We start from the raw sequence: 21,313 nt of genomic DNA on the forward strand, positions 1-21,313 counted from the left end.
CAAGTCCAAATGAAGCCATGCGCTGTATTGACCCGATGCAGTCAAGTGACCAGTCTGGATAAAGTTGACATCCAACATGGGCTGCTGTTCATCCGCAATAATGACGCCATCTTATTCAACATCGGTCATATGTTTCAATCTATCAGTTAAATTATTTCTGTTATGTCTCCCATGTTTAATTTTGAAAGACTGCGTAGGTGGATCATAAGCTTATTTTCACTTGAAAATGTCTGTGTGGGATTCCTCCGGCCGCTCCGATTTCCTCCCGTGGTCCAAAGATGTGGTTGATTGGCCATGCTAAATTGACCCTAGTTTCTGGGAGATTAGCAGAGTAAATACGTGGGGATAGCGCCTGAGTGGGATCATTTTTGGCGTAGGCTCATTGGGCCAAATGTCTCTCTTCTGCACTGTCGGGATTCTATGCTTCTATGATCGACTGTCATTTTAATGACTTTTTTTGATTTTAATCTCTCCAGATAATAAAGAATATGATGCATATTTGTCATATACCAAAATCGACCCTGACTCACTCACCCAGGAAAATAGGGAGGAGGAACAATTTGCTTTGGAAATATTGCCAGATGTCCTGGAGAAGCACTATGGGTACAAACTGTTTATTCCTGATAGGGATCTAATGCCAAGTGGAAGTAAGTAAACATTACTTATTGATATTTTTGTGCATTCATGTTACAGTATGGGAAACTCTGCAAGCTACTGCACGCAATCGGAATTTAAAAAGAAATTTCTCTCCCAAGATTTTGGCATCACTGGCTCGGCGAATAGTTATTGCCCATCTTTGATTGCCCTTGAGAATCCTCCTTCTTGAGCCCCACAGTCCGTGTGCTGTAGGTACAATCAGAGAGCCGTTAGAGAAGGAGTTTCTGGATTTTAACTCAATGGCAAGTGAAGGGACGACGATGTAGTTCCATGTCAGGATGGTGTGTGGCTTGGAGGGGAACATGCAAGGCAATCCTGTTCCCATCCATCTGCTCCCCCTGTTCTTAATACAATGGTACAATCCTTCAGCCCCCCTCCTTGTCACCATTGACTAAATGGAATATTCCAGCAAGATGCAGCTGGGGAAACACAAACTGGTACATAATGCAAGGTTGCTATTCTTGTTAACAATACTAATTAATGTGAATAAATGGTCTTTTATCCAGAGCTGTCTGAAATATTTTTGTTACATCTTCAGGTTAAAATCCAGTATTTCAGGAAAACAGATGAGAACTTGCTTCACACCAAGTTTCTCAGCGATCAGGGCCTCTCCTGGGTTAAGGATAGGGGTGGGTCGGGGGGGAGGAATGTGCAAAGTGTACATGCTGGTCTGTATTTTTGAAAGCTTAAACAAAAAACTGTTTACTTTAATCACTGCCATTACTTTTATAGGGGAATTACTGCCAGATCAATACTTGTCTGTCAATCAGCATTACACAAACGGATTATCTGAATGTTCATAGAATCCCTACAGTGCAGAAAAAGGCCATTTGGCCCATCGATCCATCACCAACAACAATCCCACCCATTCCTTATTCCCGTAATGCCACATATTTACCCTGGTAATCTCCCTGACATGAAGTAGCAATTTTAGCCAATCGCCCAACCTGCACAGCTTTGGAGTATGGGAAGAAACTGGAGAAACTGCCTAGTGCTTCACGTCGTTAGTGTGTGCTTAAACCGGACCATCTGATGGGCAACATGACAGCTCAGTGACTATCACTGTTTGCTATGCAGATACATAGATTTGGGCCGGTGTCTGCGGGTGTTTGCACATTCTCCCTGTGATTGCGTGGGTTTTCTCCGGGTGCTCCGGTTTCCTCCCACATCCCAAAAAATGTGCTCTTAGGCTGATTGGTGTAACAAATTTGTCTCTAAATTAGTCTTCCCTCAATCTTCCCCAATAGGTGTCATGGGTAGAGGAGGGCACTCAATGTTAAAATGGCGGCGCGTGCTCATTGGGCCGAAGGGCCTGTTTCCCATGCTGTGTTGTTCTTTGTTCTTTACCTGGAGGAAGCCCACGTAGACACGGGGAGATTGTGCAGATTCCACACAGACATTGACCCCAGCTGGGAATTGAACCCGGGTCCCCCTGGCACTCTGAGGCAGCAGTGCTAACCACTGTGCCGCCATTATCACTATCACATTGCTGCTAGTGAGAACTTGCTCAGCCACGTTTTAAAGATACTTCATTGGCTGTAAAGTGCTTTGAGATGTCTGGTGGTCTTGAAAACTAGAAGATAAATACAATCATTACATTTCCCTTTGTGGCTCCATGAATATTAATCTGATTACACAGTGGGTGTGGGTAATGGACCTGCCTAAACTTGAGAAAGGTAAGGATATACTTTCCATGGAGGGAGTGCAGCGATGGTTCACCAGACTGACTTCTGGGATGGCCATATTGTCATATGAGGAGAGATTGGGTTGATGAGGCCTATATTCATTGCAATGTAGAAGAATGAGAGGGGTTCTCATTGAAACGTTTAACATTTTGACAGGGCTGGGCAGACTAGATGCAGGGATGTTGTTTCCTCTGGTTGGGGGTGTTCCAAAACAAGGGGTCACAGCCTCAGGATACAGGGAGGCCATTTAGGACTGAGGTAAGGAGAAACATCTTCACTCAGAACCTGTGGAATTCTCTACCACAGAGTCATTGAATTTATTTAAGAATAGAGAGATTTCTAGACCCCAAAGGTGTCAAGGCGTATTGGCAAAGAATGAAGTATGGCAATGAGATGGAGGCCTGAGGGGCTGAATGGCCTGCTCCTTTTATCTATATTTCCATGGAAAGAAGTGGACTCCAGTACTTGAGGAGCTACATACAAAAAATGACAGATATGAGATTGAGTGATAAGTGACTTAGAACAGACTGCAACAGAATCTTTTTTTACGTAATGAATGAACGCTGTAGAGTTTATTTCTCGTGTTGGTGACAGAAAACTAGGCCAACATCAAGATCAGGGTCAATGAAAGTAATGTGAATGAAGGGATAGGTAGAAATAGTCTGGGAAATTTGGTTAGTCTAGTGGCTGTGGGGAAGATAAACACTAAGGTGGACTGTTTGGGCTGAATGGCCTGTTTCTGTGTTCTCCTATATATTTCCATGAATGAAAGTAGGTGTGAGGCAAAGAGAAAATGATCCATCAGTATCTGTGACTGACATTTAACCAGACACATTGGTTGACTTTCTTACCTGCAGATTGACCCAACTGTAAGTTAATTCACTATCACATAAAAGCACCGTCACATCTCCTGCTGCTATAGTCAGTTAACATACTTTCTCCTCAATTGTCAGAGTACTCACTTCAAACCTCTTGTGGACAAGATTCTGCTGCATTTAACAAGACAGTTTTGACTTTCATACATTGCAAACTCCTCCTTTTCTTCCACTCTGAGCTATTGAAGTGGCAGATGCTCTACCTGAGGAGACTGATAATTTACCACATATCTGTGTTATGTGTGTGGCTGCATCAATATTCTATTTCTATCTGCTGATTGTGGCTTTTTGATTCCTTAATGGGATGTGGGAATCTCTGGCAAGGCCAGCATTTGTTGTCCATCCATAATTATCCTTGAACTGAGCGGTTTGCAAAGCCATTTCAGGGAAGTGTTAAGAGTCAACCACATTGCTGTGGGACTGGAGTCAAATCTTGGCCAGACTGTGTAAGGATGGGTTTTTAACCACACTCAATGACCATTACGGGAAATAAGGAAAAAATCCCAAGTTGTTTTCCAAGTACATTAAGGACAAAAGGATAATTAGAGAAAGAATAGGGCCCATTAAGGATCACACTGGTAACTTGTGTGTGGAGCCGGAAGATATAGGAAGGGTTCTAAATGAATACTTTGTGTCAGTAGTCTCTAGTGAGAGAGAAGATGTGGGAATATAAATGTGATATAATTAAAGGAACTAACATGAACAGAGAGGAGGTTCTGAGTGACCTGGCAGGCTTAACAGTAGTTCATTTTCCAGGGCCAGATGAAATGTACCCCAGGCTATTGAGTGAGGCAAGGCAGGAGGCAATCATTTTCAATTCCTCTCTGGCCGCAGGAGAGGGAAGGTCTGGAGGATTGGAGAACAGTCAATGTGATACCACTATTCAGGTAGGGAGGAAGGAATAAATCAGGACGGCGGCGCGGGCTCGTTGGGCCGAAGGGCCTGTTTCCCGTGCTGTGTTGTTCTTTGTTCTTTGTTCTTTGAGAAGGCAGGCCAGTCAATCTAACCTCAGTGATGGGGGAACTATTGGAAGCAATTGTGAGAAATAGAATCAAGCTTCATTTGGAGAGGCAGAAATTAATTAGGAACAGTCAGCATGGCTTTGTTCAGGGATGTTCATGACTAAGCGTCTTGGTTGAATTTTTTGAAATGATGACTAGGTGTGTAGGTAAGGGCAATGCTTTGATATTGTCCTCCTGGACTTCAGCTGGGAGACTGTTGGGAGTCACAGATGGGAGACTAACAGAGGGTAAGAGCCCATGGGATCCAAGGAAATTGGGCAAATTGGATCCAGAATTGGCTGAGTGGCAGGAAGCAGAGGGTGATGGTCGAGGGGTGTTTTTCAGACTGGAAGCCAGGGCCTGATTTTACCATCATGTTCACCCATTTTTGGGTGCGAAAACTTGGTAAAGTCGGGCCTGAGGCAAGTAGTGTGATCCGCACCCACCTACGTGCCGGTTCCCTCTTTACCAAGGCCTAAAATTGACCACGATCAGGGCTGTGCTCAAAATGGATGCAATGGCCATTTAAATGCATTTGCATGCATATAACTTGATTTAATGGGTTGCATGCCCAACCTTACTGGCACTTCCCCCTTTACCACCATGTTCACCCATCTGGAATCGGCGCAAAATAGGCATACTTCATAGAAGCCTGATTCGGGTGTTCAATCAGTAAGAGTTAGTGAGGAGGTAAGTGCTGAGTGTCCGACAGCTCTCTGGGAGGGAGGGGGCAGGGGTGGAAGGTGGGTCCTCTGCCACTCTGCCTGTGATCAATGCTGGGGGGAAGGGGGGACCTTTGCCACTCTGCCTGAGATCAGTGAGGGGAAGGGAGGGGTCCACTGCCACTCTGTCTGAGATCAGTGAGGGGAAGGGAGGTGTCCACTGCCACTCTGCCTGAGATCAGTGAGGGGAAGGGGGGTTCCGCTGCCACTCTACCTGAGATCAGTGGAGGGAAGGGGGGGACAGGGGGCTCCATGATTGGTCTGGGTGGTGAGTGGGTAGGGGATAAGGAGATCAGTAATGTTGTGGGAGTGGAGCAATGTCTGTGGGGGCCAGGGGGAGCATTATCCAGCCTGGAAGTGATGTGGCAGGGGAACCACATTCTAGCCCTTATTTTTCTGTGCATGCGCAGTTGGAGGCGCTGATCGGAGCTGCAGGGTTTCGGGCACGTTAAGTCCCACCCACAGGCTTCTGCAGCACGATTCAGAATCGCTGATATTTTTGCAAGCAGAGTGCGCAAGGTCTAAACGTTGGATCTGAAACACTCCCAGTTTCAAATCCAACCAGCACTTACAATCAAAATGGTAAAATAGAGTCCAAAGTGTGTCCAGTGGTGTCATAAGAACATAAGAACATAAGAAATAGGAGCAGGAGTAGGCCATCTAGCCCTTCGAGCCTGCCCCGCCATTCAATAAGATCATGGCTGATCTGTCGCGGCTCAGTTCCACTTTCCCGCCCTCTCCCCATAACCCTTAATCCCCTCTCTTATCAAAAACCCATCAACCCGCATCTTAAAAATATTTAGCGAGGCAGTTTCCACCACTTCAATGGGCAGAGAGTTCCAGAGATTCACCACCCTTTGAGTGAAGAAGTTCCTCCTCAACTCCGTTCTAAACCGCCCCCCCTTTATCTTCAGGCTGTGCCCCCTAGTCCTACTGTCTTTTTTAAGCGGGCAGAGTCTCTCCACCTCTATCCTACCCATCCCATTCATCATCTTATACGTCTCAATGAGATCTCCCCTCATTCTTCTAAACTCCAACGAGTACAAGCCTAGTTTATTCAACCTCTCCTCATAGCTCAACCCCCTCAACTCCGGTATCAGCCTAGTAAACCTCCTCTGCACTCCCTCCAAGGCCAAAATATCTTTGCGCAGGTGCGGCGCCCAAAACTGCGCACAGTACTCCAGCTGCGGCCTCACCAATGCCCTATACAGCCGCAGCAAGACCTCCCTACTTTTATATTCAATCCCCCTCGCTATGAAGGCCAGCATCCCATTCGCCTTCCTGACCACCTGCTGCACCCGCAAGCTGGGTTTTTGCGACTCATGCACAAGGACCCCGAGGTCCCTCTGCACCGTCGCCTGCTGCAGTTTTTCGCCCCGTAAGTAATAGTCCTTCCTACCATTCTTCCTACCAAAGTGGACCACCTCACACTTGCCTTAAATGTCCCGCGGGATCAGTGTTGGGCCCTTGCTGCTTGTGGTTTATATATATGGTTTAGACTTGAATATAGGAGGATTAATCAGTAAGTTGGCAGAAGGTATGAAAATTGCGATGGTGGTAAATAGTGAGGAGGATAGCCTTAGATTATTGGCGGCTATAGACAGGCTGCTCAGACAGACTGATCAGTGGCAAACAGAATTCAGTCTGGATAAGCGTGAGGTGATGTACTTGGGCAGCACAAGCAGGATAAGGGAATACCTGACCGGAATCCCGGCCATGGGCGAGGCTGCAGTATCCCAGCCTGGGTCTCTGCTCTTTTGGAGGTGGTAGCAATACTTGTGTGCATCAAGGCTGCCAACATCAACAGAGAAGGTCACCTGGGAGCAACAAGATTTACTTAATAATGCCATACGAGATATTTTACAACAGATTCTGTCTTTTAGCTGCAGTAGAACTGTAATGATGTTGGTTTGTTTTTGCTAGGAACGTTTTTATCAAATCACTGCCTTCTGTAATTTGCTCAGACGAGGCCCGGGGTTTTAACCTATCACCTGATCTAACACTACACTCAGTTGAAACTATAATTAATAATTTACTGCCACAGCAATGGACAGACTGCTGCACACTTAGAGCTACGCTTACTGGCTGGGCTGATATTGGCTAATCTCCCTGAGATTCACTCTGTTAAACATCTTGTATTTGGCACCTATCTAATGCTTAAAATCCATAGAATTCCTACAGAGCAGAAGGAGGCCATTCAGCCTATCGAGTCTGCACCAGTCACAAACCCACCCAGGCCCTACACCCATAACCACAAGCATTTATCCCAGCTAGTCCTCCTGACACTAGGGGCAATTTAGCACGGCCAATCCACTTAACCTGCACATAGGATAGGTTTATGGACGAGAAGGGATTGGTTTAGGTTAGTGGGTCATTGTTTTGTAACTGGTCGGCGCAACATCGTGGGCCGAAGGGCCTGTTCTGCGCTGTAATGTTCTATGTTCTATGTTCTATGGGCAACACGACAGCTCAGTGACTATCACTCTTTGCTGCGCAGATACATGGGTTTGGGCCAGTGTCTGTGGGAGTTTGCGCATTCCCCCCGTGCTTGCGTGGGTTTTCTCTGGGTGCTCCGGTTTCCTCCCACACCCCAAATATGTGCTCTTAGGCTGATTGGTGAAACAAATTGTCCCTAAATTAGCCTCCCCTCAATCTGGTTTCCAATGTGGAGTGCCATTAGCATAGACAAGGGTCATGGGTGGAAGAGGGGACTCACACTGTTAAAATGGCGGCGCGGGCTCGTTGGGCCAGGGGGCCTGTTTCCCGTGCTGTGTTGTTCTTTGTTCTTTGTATGTTTAGATGGTGGGAGGAAACCCACGCAGACACGGGGAGAATGTGCAATCTCCACACAGATGGTGACCTAAGCTAGGAATCAAACCTGGCTCCCTGGTGCCAGCAGTGCTAAACACTGTGCCACTGTGCCATACTCCCTGGATGTATGGGCCAGAATGTTGCACGCCCGCACCCGGTGGGGTTCTGAGGTGTGTATATGGGGGTAGGGGAAAGTGTGCAGCTGCATGGACAAAATTACCTCCACGTTCCTGCCTGCCCCAACCTGATTACTATTCTACGGTGGGATAGCAGGGTCTCAGATAAGAGGCGTGCCCTTTCCCCAATTAAAACTCTTAAGTGACCACTTAATAACCATTATCATGGAACCTACAAAGCAGAAGGAAGCCATTTGGCCCATCAAGTCTGCACTGACAACAATCCCACCCAGGTCCTATCCCCGTAACCCCACATATTACTCTCCTAATCCCCCAACACTCGAGTTAATTTAGCATGGCCAATCAACCTAACCCGAACATCTTTGAACTGTGGAGGAAACCGAAGCACCTGGAGGAAACCTACGCAGACACGGGGAGGATGTGCAAACTCCAAACAGGCAGTGACCCGAGGCCGGAATTGAACCCAGGTCCCTGGCGCTGTGAGGCAGCAGTGCTAACCACTGTGCCACCGTGCTGCCCTAAAGGGCCACACTGAAGTGCCTCTTTCCACCTAGCTTCAACTTTTAGTTTGGTAGGCAGGTGACAGGTCGGAGAATGAAGACCAGGGAGAAAACAAAGTTCAGTCTTGGGTGGGAAATGTGAGGAGGGTGGCGCCTCCAACAGAAGGCCCGTTCACTGGGTGTGCCCTCCTCTCGAAGCCTGATGACCTCCAGACTTCCTCCACCAGCCTCTTCTCATTCAGTCTATCCACAAAGACCCCAGTAATGCCCCTTATAGCCCCAGAGATGTTCTCAAACGTCCCCACTTTGGGACCCTTGCTATTTTCCTGTCCTCTGTGTCCCAGGTCTTAGTTCCAAGCAGCCCCCTGCAGTGCCTCTTCTGGCCACTGCAGCGCTGTTCCCAGAATGAACAAAGAACAAAGAACAACACAGCAGAGGAAACAGGCCCTTCGGCCCAACAAGCCCACGCCGCCATTTTAACATTCAGTGAACGCCTCATTCCAATCCTTCTTCTACCTATGACTTTTGCCTACGACTGGAGTCTCTAAAACAGGGCAACCTCCCAAATGAGGGCACAGGTCTCACCCTAAGCCAAACAACACTCATTAATCATAAGTTGACATTGGGGTTCCTGGAGTCAGTAGGGATTTGTTCCAATGGGATAGCCAAGACACCGCAATCCTGAAAATTCAGATCTTGGAAAAATGCTACCCACCCTGTTGAAAAAAATTAGAATGGATGGCTCTGTTATCAGTAGAACTGAAGGGACAGCAAGGCATTGACTGATACGACTCATTTTAATACCATACTTAGTGCAGTTATAAAATCATAGAATAGTTCAGAACAGACAACCAATTTTCACACAGCAAAATCCCACAAATAGCAGGCAGGATTCTCCAGCCTTTCACGCCGGTGGGATTCTCTGGTCCCGCTGCACTGAACATAGATTTGGCTGAGCGTCCACTCTGGCAGTGGCAACAAGACGTGAACAGCTTTAGAATCCTGGCAAGAAGACCATAAACTATGTAACATAGGGGCTGAAGCGCACGTATATTCCTTCACACTCATTGAATGAATGCAGTTGGTTGGCATTGAATGCATGCAAATAGTCCATTTTGGTTTAATTTCCTGGGGATCACAAAGATTTCTCCCTCTTTGCAATGGGTGCTCAAAGCCAGGGGTTTTCATCAAGCGTACATAGAAGCAGAGTGTTCCATCTATTTTGGATATGCAGTGACATACCTGAAAGCACTGAATCCCTACCGGTCCATATAATCAAGGCTCCTGGTCACTCCTACCCGTCTTCACCCTGTGCTGTAAGAGGCCTCCATTGTTGCTTGAGTGCTGACAGTGGGAGTTGGATGTGACAGGGCACCAACCAACCCCACCCCATCCCAGTCCAGCCCATCTTAGTCCAACCAAAAATGTCAGGGGAGAAACCTTCACATCTGTCCCCCCACAAACACTGATCCAATATAGGAGGACATCTCCCCCGCCATCTTTATATGGTCACCAATTATGAAGTTCCCTCTCAGAGAGTGGCCAGCCACTGAGAGACCGGCAACCCTCCAGCACTGGCAGTTGATAGTCACTCAAGCTCAAGGAGGTATTCAGCATTGAGTTGAGTCAGGAATCTCCTTGACTGCTAAGTCAGCAGACTTTTGGGGGTCACATTGGGGCAAGGTGTTTAGAGGAAAGGTTCTAAGAGAGGGGAACTTGGCCTTCCAGTGGGCCCAGGGATCACGTTAAGGAGGGAACCTCTTTCATACCACTGGCCTGCACAGGGAAAATAGGCAGGGTTGGGCACTTGGCACTGCCCCCTTCCACCATCAGTTCAATCCCAGCTTTGGCGGGTTGAGGCCCTTAAGTGGGAATTAATTGGTCACATAGGAGTTTCAATTTTTCCATGGATGGGCAGGTCACCTGTGCCATCATTGTCACTGGTAAAAATATGATAAAGGCAGGAATGGACAGGAGGGCAGTGAGTTGAATTCTATATACCTCCTCTTAGCTTCAAATCTGTCAACATAGGAGTGTAAGGGTGGCACAGTGGTAGCACTGCTGCCTCACAGTGCCAGTAACCCAGGTTCAATTCTGGCCATGGGTAACTGTGTGGAATTTGCACATTCTCCCCATGTCTGGGTGGGTTTCCTCTGGGTGCTCTGGTTTCCTCCCACACTCTAAAGATGTGCAGGTAGGTTGATTGGTCATGATAAATTGCTCCTTAGTGTCAGGGGGACTAGCAGCATAAATACATGGGGTTACGGGGATAGAGCCTGTGTGGGACTGTTATCAGGGCAGACTCAATCGACCAAATGGTCTCCTTCTGCAATGTAGGGATTGTATGATTCTATAAAATCTAGCCCCAAGTGTGAGTGCGTTATTTTAGCCAGCAAAACTTCTGTGTCAACTCTCCCTTATCTTGACATCAATGGTGGCACAGTGGCCAGCACTGCTGCCTCACAGTGCCAGGGACCTAGGTTCGATTCCCAGCTTGGGTCAGTGTCTGTGTGCAGTTTACACGTTCTCCCCCTGTCTGTGTTTTCTCCGGGTGCTGCTGTTTCCTTCCAGAGCCCAAAAGATGTGTTGGCTAGATTCATTGGCCATGCTAAATTCTCCATCAGTGTACTTGAACAGGTGTGGCGATTAGGGGACTTTCACAGTAACTTCATTGCAGTGTTAATGTAACCCTACTTGCGACACTAATAAAACTTTAAACCCTGCTGTATCTCCAGCACAGATAGTAGCCTCTGGCCATCATTCTTGCTGAGACAAGGAGGGAACAGTATCAATATACCACACAAACTGTATCAGAAAAAAAAGTGCTTCACATGAAACAGCTGGATTTTTTTAATGAGCGCTTCCCAATTCTGGAGGATTTAAAGTAATATTGAATTAACTTCACTTCAAAGGCTTATTGAAAGAAAACGGTGAGATCTGTAATTGGTCAAAATCAGTCAAGCAGCTGACATCAGTTGAAATGTTTAGTCTGAAGACCCCATTATGGATTATACTTCCGTCAGAGCAAACCTTTTTGTTTCATTTTGTTAAACATACATTGCTTCTCTCTAAAAATTTTACAAATGTTCCAGCACTCACTTAATTAGCTGCCTTAATTCACTCCAATCTTCTTGTTAATGGTCTGGTTCTCGGTAATATAATATTGCATCTTTTTGGTAGCGGTTAATACTTGTGAGCTGTTGCTGTGGTTGTGTGAAACGTAAGCACTCATGTCCAAGAGTGATATACCACAAAATGTTGGGCAGAATCTTGTGGAGGTGGCGTGAGTCTTGGCCACCAGCTGGCGAGACCTTTGTGTCGCCTCTTTTGGGGGATGGCCCACCTCATCTCGTGCCACTCAGGCAGTTGACAGGCCAGGGCGGGTCATCCCCTCCCAGGAACGGAGGGGCCACTTGCCGAGAGCTGTCAGGTAATCAGAAGTCAGCAGCTCTTCTGTACTCAGTAGTGCCACCGGGGAGGTGTGGCTGCTGTGTGCACTACACCCACTCGAGGTGGAATCCAGGCACAAGTGAATGATGGGGAAAGGGTGGTGGTGCTGGAGGTTGTGGAGTAGTGTGGGAGGAGGGTTGGCAGCAAGAGCAGGGAAGTAGCTGCCAGTAGGCCTCCCCTTCCCCATGCTGGTCCCTCAATCAAACACTCACTGGGGACCCACAAGTAGGCAAACACCACACAGCTTCCTGCATGGCATGCCCACCCGCCATCAGGTTAATACCAGTGCAGCAGTATGAAGTTACTTAATTGACCATTTCAAGGGCACAATTGACAGTAGGACAGCTGTGCCGAACTTAATTAGGATGGAGGCATCAAGGTGGTGATTCGCCACTGTCTGTGTGGAGTTTGCACATTCTCCCCATGTCTGCGTGGGTTTCCTCCGGGTGCTCCAGTTTCCTCCCAAGTCCAAAGATGTGCAGGTTAGGTGGATTGGCCATGTTAAATTGCCCTTTAGTGTCAGGGGGGCTGGTGAGATTAAATGCATGGGGTGCTGGGGATAGGGCCTGGGTCGGATTGTGGTTGGTGCTGACTCAATGGCCTGAATCTGCTCTGTAGGATTCTATGATTCTGTCTCCCCATCTGCCACCCTCCCACTGATTATCATGGTTATCATGGTTATCACGGTGAGGGCAAAATATTGTACCCACTATTTATTGTCGTTCTACCTATTCCTTGAACAAAAATATATTCCATCTGCATTTATAAATGCACCATATGCAGAATTTTATCCACCCAGTAAATTTATGAAGTAATGGAGTTAAAGAATGACTACATTTATCTGATTCCTCCTACACTCACCCCCAGGCAGGGGATTGAGTGACAGGAGTTTTGAGCTCATGATTAAAGATTCACACAAAAAATCCAGACCAGTTAACAACTTGGGGAACAGATTTCAAACATTAACGCGGAGGATCGGGTTTTACCCCTACCAAGTGGCAGTCGGGAGTCTGGCCATGTTCCAATATTGCAATCACACCTGTTGAATGGTCACGGCCCCCCACCACATTTTCACCCCATAGCATTAGGGTGCGTGGGGAATGTCATCATCTCTCAACCAGAACAGATGCTAAAGCTGGAGTGGATGGATGTCACGGAATGCAGGTTAGAAGGCCCACCTCCATTCGCTGGCACATCAGCCCAGTTTGGTAGGTAAGTGAGGCCCCTAATCGTCAACCCTCTTTTCCCTCACTCATACCTCATATCTATGACCCAATATCTCCCCCACATTACCCATGCTCCCTCCTCCCCATTCCCACTCGCACAGCATCCACTATGTATAAAATTCTTCAGCCTTATAATAACATTAGGAAATATTTGAGATACCCATGAAACTGTCAAGATAAACAAAAATTTATTCAAAATCCACTTCAAGAATTAAATCAATATTCCTAAAACTGTCAAGATAAACAAACTCAGTTTTCTTGTCAGCTTTAAAACAATCCCTGCTGAGTTGAACCCATTAGTGGGATCTGGAGCTCAGTCAAGAATGCATAATGAGGTTCTGAGATTCTATCACACAACTGTGTAAATAAAACCTCCAGAGTCACTGAACGAGCTCAGCCATTTTTTCATGCTTTAAAGCAGGGAAACAAATGTCTGAGCTGTTGATCAATTAATAGATTAAATCACAGGGGACAACTGCCACTGTCAAATCTGAATATCAAAATTATTCACTGCTTGCAAACATTTGATATGACTTTTCCGCGCTCACAATGTAATGTTCACTTACATTTTAAGAACAAAGCCCAATCATTATTTGCCCCATGTAAAACATACTTAACTAACCATTATCATAAAATAATCATAAAATCATAGAATCCCTACAGTGCAGAGAATCCACACTGATTCACCGAAAGAACATCCCAACAAGCCCTTTCCTTCATCCTAATCCCATAACCCCACACATTTACCATGACTAATCCACCTAACCTATACATCTTTGCATACTAAAGGACAATTTGGCACAGCCACTACTTTGGACTACGAGGAAACCAGGGCAGCCAGAAGAAACCCTGGCAGAGGGAAAACAGCAAGCACCATGCAGACAGTCACCCGAGGCAGGAATTGAACCCGGGTCCCTGGCACTGTGAGACAGCAGTGCTAACCACTGTTACACATGAAGTTGACAACACCTTTTGAACTTACCTATTAAAAGATTTCAGACTCCAAATTGGAGATCCTCCATGGCTCAAGACAGTTCTGGGATGGTATGAACCGTGTTAGCTTCAAAAACTGGCCCAGGTCTATCAACATTGCAGTAGGCCTAAGGTGCTCACTCCTACAATGTAGCTGCCAAGGTCAAGAGTGTCTCATGCAGGCTCACAACCCAATCCCTTTTCAAGGCTGCAAACAGTTGCCACCGACAGGAATGGGAACAGGATTTCCACTTGCAGGACCCAAGTGCTCCTTTCAGCAAATGTTGCAATGGGATAACCTGGCCTTTGGATCTCTGTGTAAAGAAAAATAAATAAAGTTGTCCCTCTCAACTGCAGTTTTCAAACAGAAGGAGACAAGTGATCTGTTCCTGGGCCTGTACAATATTACTAACGAATGTGTGAGGTTATGCCTGAAAGTTATCATGAGTATTTTATTCTTTATCTTTTCATGAGATATGGGCGTCACTGGTTGGGCCAGCGTTTGTTGCCCATCACTAAATGCTCTTGAACTGAGTGACTTCTTAGGACATTTCAGAGGGCAGTAAAAAGTCAACCACATTGCTGTGGTCAGGAACCACACCCAGGCCAGACCGGGTAAAAGCGGCAGATTTCCTTCCCTGAAGGACATGATTGATTGATTGATTGCTTTGATTTATTATTGTCACATGTATTAACGTATAGTGAAAAATATTGTTTCTTGCGCGCTATACAGACAAAGCATGCCATTCATAGAGAAGGAAACGAGAGACTGCAGAATGCAATGTTACAGTCATAGCTAGGGTGTAGAGAAAGATCAACTTAATGCAAGGTAAGTCAATTCAAAAATCTGACAGCAGCAGGGAAGAAGCCGCTCTTGAGTCAGTTGGTACGTGACCTCAGACTTTGTATCTTTTATCTAACAGAAGGTGGAAGAGAGAATGTCCAGGGTGTGTGAGGTCCTTAATTATCCTGGCTGCTTTGCCGAGTGTAGACAGAGCCAACAAAGTGAACAGTCGATGATGGTTGTCACCATTACTAAGGATAGCTTCATAATTTCCAGGCTTTATAATTTAATTCAATTTCCACCAGTTGTTATGGTGGGATTTGAACCCATGCCCCTCACCCCCACTCCCACCACCCCAAGCATTACCCCAGGTCTCTGGATCACTAGTCCAGTAACATTACCACTACACTACTCTGATGATACTGTGTATTTAAGAAATATATTTATATCCTGTTTCTTGTGAAAGCTATGTTTAAAATTCAACTCTGTTTTGCACAGTGTTGATTTGTCTGAACCGGGTAGCTCCATGCTGAGAATGCAGGAGAATAATTGGTTTTAGATAATAGGGTTTTTATTTAAATCTCAGTTGATGCATTTTTGGTTACTTTGGTTTCTCCCCTGGGGTTTCAGAGTAGTAAGAAAGATGTGCTTGTTAGGTGCATTGGCCATGCTAAATTCTCCTTCACTGTATCCAAACAGGCGCAGGAGTGTGGCGACTTGGGGATTTTCACAGTAACTTCAATAAAAACTTCCATCATCAGAAAGGTTTTGATTAGGTTGATTGCCAAGAGACAGAGTCATGTGCTTAAGCTTGCACGACCATCTCTCCAAAATTTTGCCCCTGAACTTTCTTGCCGCTTGTTGGAATTTCCTCGACTATACAGTTGTCCCAAGACAGCTAAATGCAATCAAGCTTATACTCGATAATGGATTGTGAGTGGGAGCTGACATCCTATCACTCTGTAAGATAAAAGAGCTGGACTGAGTTGTCCTCCCAGTTTTTTTCCCACATCCGCACAGATCTTTCCCAGCAAAGCTACTTTCTCAGGCTAACCTTTCTGCAAACAGCTGAAGCAGCTAAAGGTAGCAGCTTCTGTAAAAGAAACACACACAAGCGGAAGACACCAGATATTCATGCCTTAATAGTGATTTGGAATGTCATTACTGCTTGCAGATGTCTTAAAGCCTTAGCTCAGTCAGCAGTGGGACTGACGTCGACACTGTGCTGAGTTGCAGGATTTCACAGCCCAGCATTTCATTGCACTAGACATTGTTGGACACTTATAAATAAAGAATGAACGACATCTCAACTCAGGAACATAGCAACCCACTGGTTACCGATGATTAAAAAGATATGAATCCTACTCCATCGGAATTATTAATAGTGGCAATCTGACACCTTGACTTTTTTTTTACTTTTAAGTTTTTTGTTGAAATGATTAATAACTGCACAATCTATTTTCAACCGATGATTTTTATTTCTTAGTGCACAGTGCTATAGTGCTATATGATTCATTATCCTGGAAGTTGTGGAAGTCTTCACATAGTTAGTTTATTGCATGTGTTTAACTTCTGCAGATTAAGGTTGACAGATGGTTCTGCCTTCAGAAGCGAAACTGATGTGCCTTGTTTGTGAATGGTTCAACTTCTGCCCATATATAACTCTCTCTAACTTTCTCCCAGTAAGAAGTCTCACAACACCAGGTTAAAGTCCAACAGGTTTATTTGGTATCACGAGCATTTGGTATTGGTTTATTTGGTAAAGGAGCAGCGCTTCAAAAGGTCGTGCTACCAAATAAACCTGTTGGACTTTGACCTGGTGTTGTGGGACTTCTTACTGTGCCTATCCAAGTCCAATGCCAGCATCTCCACATCATGACTTTCTCCCATGTAATAGAGGCATGAAGCAGTCCTGACATTCTACATTCTCCATTTTCAATTTCTTAAAAAAACATATTAAATGCTATTTATAAAATCCTTCTGGTGCAGAAGGAGACTATTCGCCCAATATGCCTGCACTGACTCTGAAAGAGCATCTTAACTGAGCCTATGCCTGTAACCGCATGCATTTACCATGGCTAATCCACCTAACCTTCATATTTTTGGACATTAAGGGGCAATTTAGTATGGCCAGTTCACCTAACTGCACATCTTGGGACATTAAAGAACAACTTAGCATGGTCAATCCAACTAACTATGTATCTTTGGACACCAAGAGACAATTTAGTGTGGCCTATCCACCTAAATGCACAGCTTGGGACACTAAGGGGCAAGTTAGCATGTTCAATCCACCTAACCTGCACAGTTTTGGACCGTGGGAAGAAACCAGAGCACCCGGAGGTTATTAGAAAGACGTTATAAATGTCTACAATGGCTCACTGTAACATTCTTGTCTTTGAGTCATTCAGTTGTAGGTCCAAAACCTACTTCCGAGATTGAGCACATAAATCGAGATGAGATGTCAACCTGAGGCTCTGCCTACTCTCCCAGTTGACTGATTAAGATCCCAAGGTTGCTATTCGATGCAACATAGTGGCATTTTCCCTTGTGTCCTTGCCAATATTGCAATGATGACTTCACCTGAAAAGACTGCCATTGGTTGCAAAGCGAAGATGATGGCTCGTAGTAATCTCACTGAACTATTCATCCAGAAATTCGACTAATGTTCTGGGGACCTGGGTTCGAATCCCACCACGACGAATGGTAGAATTTAAACCCTATTTAAAAAAGTCTGATTAAGAACCTAGTGATGAATATGAAGCCATTGTCAATTGTCAGAAAAAAAACCCATTTGGTCCTTCAGGGAAGGAAATCTGCCATCCTTACCTGGTCTGGCCTATGTGCGACTCTAGGCCCACATCAGTGTGGTTGATTCTCAACTGCCCTCAGGGCTGGGAAATAAATGCTGGCCTAGGCAGCGACGCTCATATGGGCGGCATGGTGGCACAATGGTTAGCACTGCTACCTCACAGCGCCAGGGACCCGGTTGGGTCACTGTCTGCGTGGAGTCTGTACATTCTCCCCCTGTCTGCGTGTGTTTCCTCCGGGTGCTCCGGTTTCCTCCCACAACTTGAAAGACGTGCTGGTTAGGTGCATTGGCCGTGCTAAATTCTCCCTCAGTGTACCCGAACAGGAGCTGGTGTGTGACGACCAGGGGATTTTTGTTGTGACATCATTGCAGTGTTAATGTAAACCTACTTGTGACAGTAATAAATAAACTTAAACTTACCCCATGAACAAATAAATGAAAAGTTTGGGATGTGATGAAGTTGTGACTGATGCTAGAAAAATGGAGGTTCCTTTTATATAGTTTGCAATGAAATCTTCCCTCTCTGCCCAGCACTTCTCGCTTTGTGGAATGAGCAGGCATTATTGTCATCTCAAGGGACCTAGCCTACCAGTGCAGTGAAGGGCATGGGTTTCCTTGGCTGCGATTAATCACTCAGCGAGGTTCCCACCCCTGTCAGGAGGAGGCAGAGCCCAGCAGGGGAAAAAAAAACCCACCTAGGATCCCCCCCCTCACCTTGTAGCAGTTCCCAGCAGATGATTTTCAGAGTTCCATAGACCGAGGACCAGGAGTACAACACCCACTGCTGCTCTTGACTGAGGATTGGTGTGAAGACTCACGGAGGGGAAGGCACACACATTTGTGGAATATGTTTTGAAGGGAAAATGAGCAGTTACAGCAGGCTCGTTTGTTGCCAGCTATGGTGTTTCCCTGCTAACCATAAACCTAATCTAACCCTAACCCCTAACCCTGCTGAATCCAGACCTTGTATTTTAGGACCTCACTAGGGCAAGGCTCGTATAATCCTGCCCAAGGTCAACAGAGAATTCCGTTCTACAAGCCGCGCGCCCGCCCCAATTCCGGGACAGGCGTGCCGGTAAAATTCCAGTGCAGGCCCTCAATCCCTTTATTACACGTTAAAATAAATGAATATCATTTTTAAAAATGACTAAGTTGCATAACTAAGAAAGACTTGTACTTTTCATGACCCCAGGATGTCTCACAGTATTTTCACAGCCGGTGTAATATTGAAAAGATAGTTTTAACAAACGCCTCTGTCTCAGATTTACCGCAGGAATTTTGACATCCATCCATCTTTAAATAAGCCAACATTCCATCAGCCTGTTAAATTATTTTTCGTACCTGTCCAGTAATGTTCAATAATTTCTGTACGATATCTTTTCTGCTCCTCGTTTCCAGCTTATAACCATTCAGAAAATGGTCTCTTTTTTCCTTAACTCCAAAGTGGAAATTCTATCCAAGTCCAATGCCATCCCATTCTGTCATGAAATAGCGCACATGGAAAATTTTCACAAAAGGAGGGTATTTGACCCATCATGACAACTGATAAAGAGTTATCCAATTGCAACTCCCTTCGCAGTTCTTGGTCCAGAGATGGCACAGTGGTTTAAGGGCGTTCAAATGGTCAGTGGATAGGCATATGGATAACATTGGATTAGTTTAGGTTAGAGGGTCATTAGATTCATTCCACTGGTCGGCGCAACATCGAGGGCCGAAGGGCCTGTACTGCGCTGTGATGTTCTATGTTCTATCACTGCTGCCTCATAGCTTCGGAGACCTGGGTTCAATTTCCAGCTTGGGTCACTGTGTGTGTGGAGTCTGCATATTCTCCCCATGTCTGTGTGGGTTTCCTCTGGGTGCTCCAGTTTCCTCTCACAGTCCAAAAGACATGTTGGTTAGGTGCATTGGCCATGCTAAATTCTCCGTCAGTGTACCCAAACAGGCGCCAGAGTATGCTGACTCGGGGATTTTCTCAGTAACTTCACTGTAGTGTTAATGTAAGTCTACTTGTGACACTAATAAATAAACTCTAAACTTCAGAGGCCTGGTGGTTATGGCATTTTGTTGAATCCCTACAGTGCGGAAGGAGGCTATTTGGGTCATAGAGCCTTCACTGACAACAAACCCAACCAGGCGCTATCCCCGTAACCCCACATATTTACTCTGCTAGTCCTCCTGACACTAAGGGAGAATTTAGCATGACCAATCCACCTAACTGGGAAATCTTTGGAGTGTAGAAGGAAACCAGAGGAAACCCACACAGACATGAGGAGAATGTGCAAACTCTATACAGACAGTGACCCAAGGCTGGAATGGGACCACCGTGCCACTCTATATCCAAGCATTTTTCAGACCTTGAGTTCCAGATCTCCACTAAGCCTGGGGCATTGTATAACACAATAGGACAATCTTGCATCAACAACTTTTAGGTTAAAATGACGTCTTTTTGTTTTTAATTCCCTCCAAATCATCTGTTTCTCCTCTTTCTCGATCCACAGCTTACATTGAAGATTTGACAAGATCTGTTGATCAAAGTCGGAGATTGATTATTGTGCTGACGCCGGACTATGTCCTAAGGCGGGGCTGGAGTCTCTTTCAGCTGGAGAGCAGGCTTCATAACATGCTGGTGACCGGAGAAATCAAAGTGATTTTGATCGAGTGCCCCGACGTGGAAGGAGTAATGAACTATCATGAAATTGAAGCCTTAAAAGACACCATAAAACTGCTATCTGTCATCAAGTGGTGTGGGCCAAAGTGTAACAAACTGAATTCCAAGTTTTGGAAGAAGGTCCAGTATGAGATGCCCGTCAAGAAAAAGGAGCCGGTTGCCCGAGGCCAGGTTTTGGATGCTGGCGAACAGGGTATTTTTGGGGACCTGCAGACTGTCTCGACGGTGTCCATGGCAGCAAACTCTGCCGGGCTCTCACCTTCCCAGGCGGAGCTGCCGCCAAACTTTCACAAAGCAGATCATATGCAAATGAGGCACTACTGTCGAACTTATGAGTACGGCGCCCCGCCCACTTCCGTGCCCATTACCTCGATAAGCAATCAACACACGTACTGCAATATCCCAATGACGCTCATCAATGGGCAGGCACCACAGATCATTATCACCAGGGAGCCATCCTTCCGAGACTGCACCATGAACAATGAACGTCTGCCAATGTCCTCGCGAGAGATTGGCATCACCAGTGATATCTGGTAGGGGTTTGTGGAAGTGGAGGGGGTGGGGTGTACAGGAGGATCAATCTCCCCCTTTCTTTCCCACATTTCTATTCAAACTGTGTGAACGCTTGCAAAAAAAAAGACAAACTAAACTCAACAAGCCACCTAGAGTCCTGCTTTGTTGCAATATTCCAGAATGACATGACATTGTCTACTTGTGTGAGCTTGTATATTTTAGTTCAAACTTTAAAGAGACTGTCAACCCATGTTATAGAATGGCTTTGACCTTTTTCTGCCCAAATTTGAATCAAATATTTGCTGTTGAGTAGGCTACTCTGTCTTTCAGGTGGCCAACATACCCATCGGTCAAATTCTGGTACTCTCTTTTGAAGCTGTTAAGGCTGTGGGTGAGGTGGGGAGAGGGAGGTGGGGTATCAATTGTACATTTCTGAACTGAGATTGATTGTTTTTTTTTTCTCTCTGAGGCAAAGGTTATAGGACCGAGGCGGGTAGATGGGT

The 21,313-nt window shown here is 45.8% G+C and overlaps 1 protein-coding gene across 1 annotated transcript in view; it reads left to right on the forward strand.

The window, feature by feature from the left end:
- The window catches only part of il1rapl2 (interleukin 1 receptor accessory protein-like 2), a 59,707-nt gene extending 38,873 nt beyond the window's left edge, over window positions 1-20,834 (forward strand). Inside the window, exons 4-5 of the mRNA XM_080188034.1 lie at window positions 477-647; window positions 20,128-20,834. Of these exons, the coding sequence (XP_080044160.1) occupies window positions 477-647; window positions 20,128-20,834 (878 nt within the window). The remainder of the gene's footprint in view (window positions 1-476; window positions 648-20,127) is intronic.
- The last annotated feature ends 479 nt before the right edge of the window (window positions 20,835-21,313 follow it).

The sequence above is a fragment of the Carcharhinus amblyrhynchos genome, chromosome 4 (assembly GCF_965287045.1).
Source record: "Carcharhinus amblyrhynchos chromosome 4, sCarAmb.v2.hapA, whole genome shotgun sequence".
Classification (NCBI taxonomy): Eukaryota; Metazoa; Chordata; class Chondrichthyes; order Carcharhiniformes; family Carcharhinidae; genus Carcharhinus; species Carcharhinus amblyrhynchos.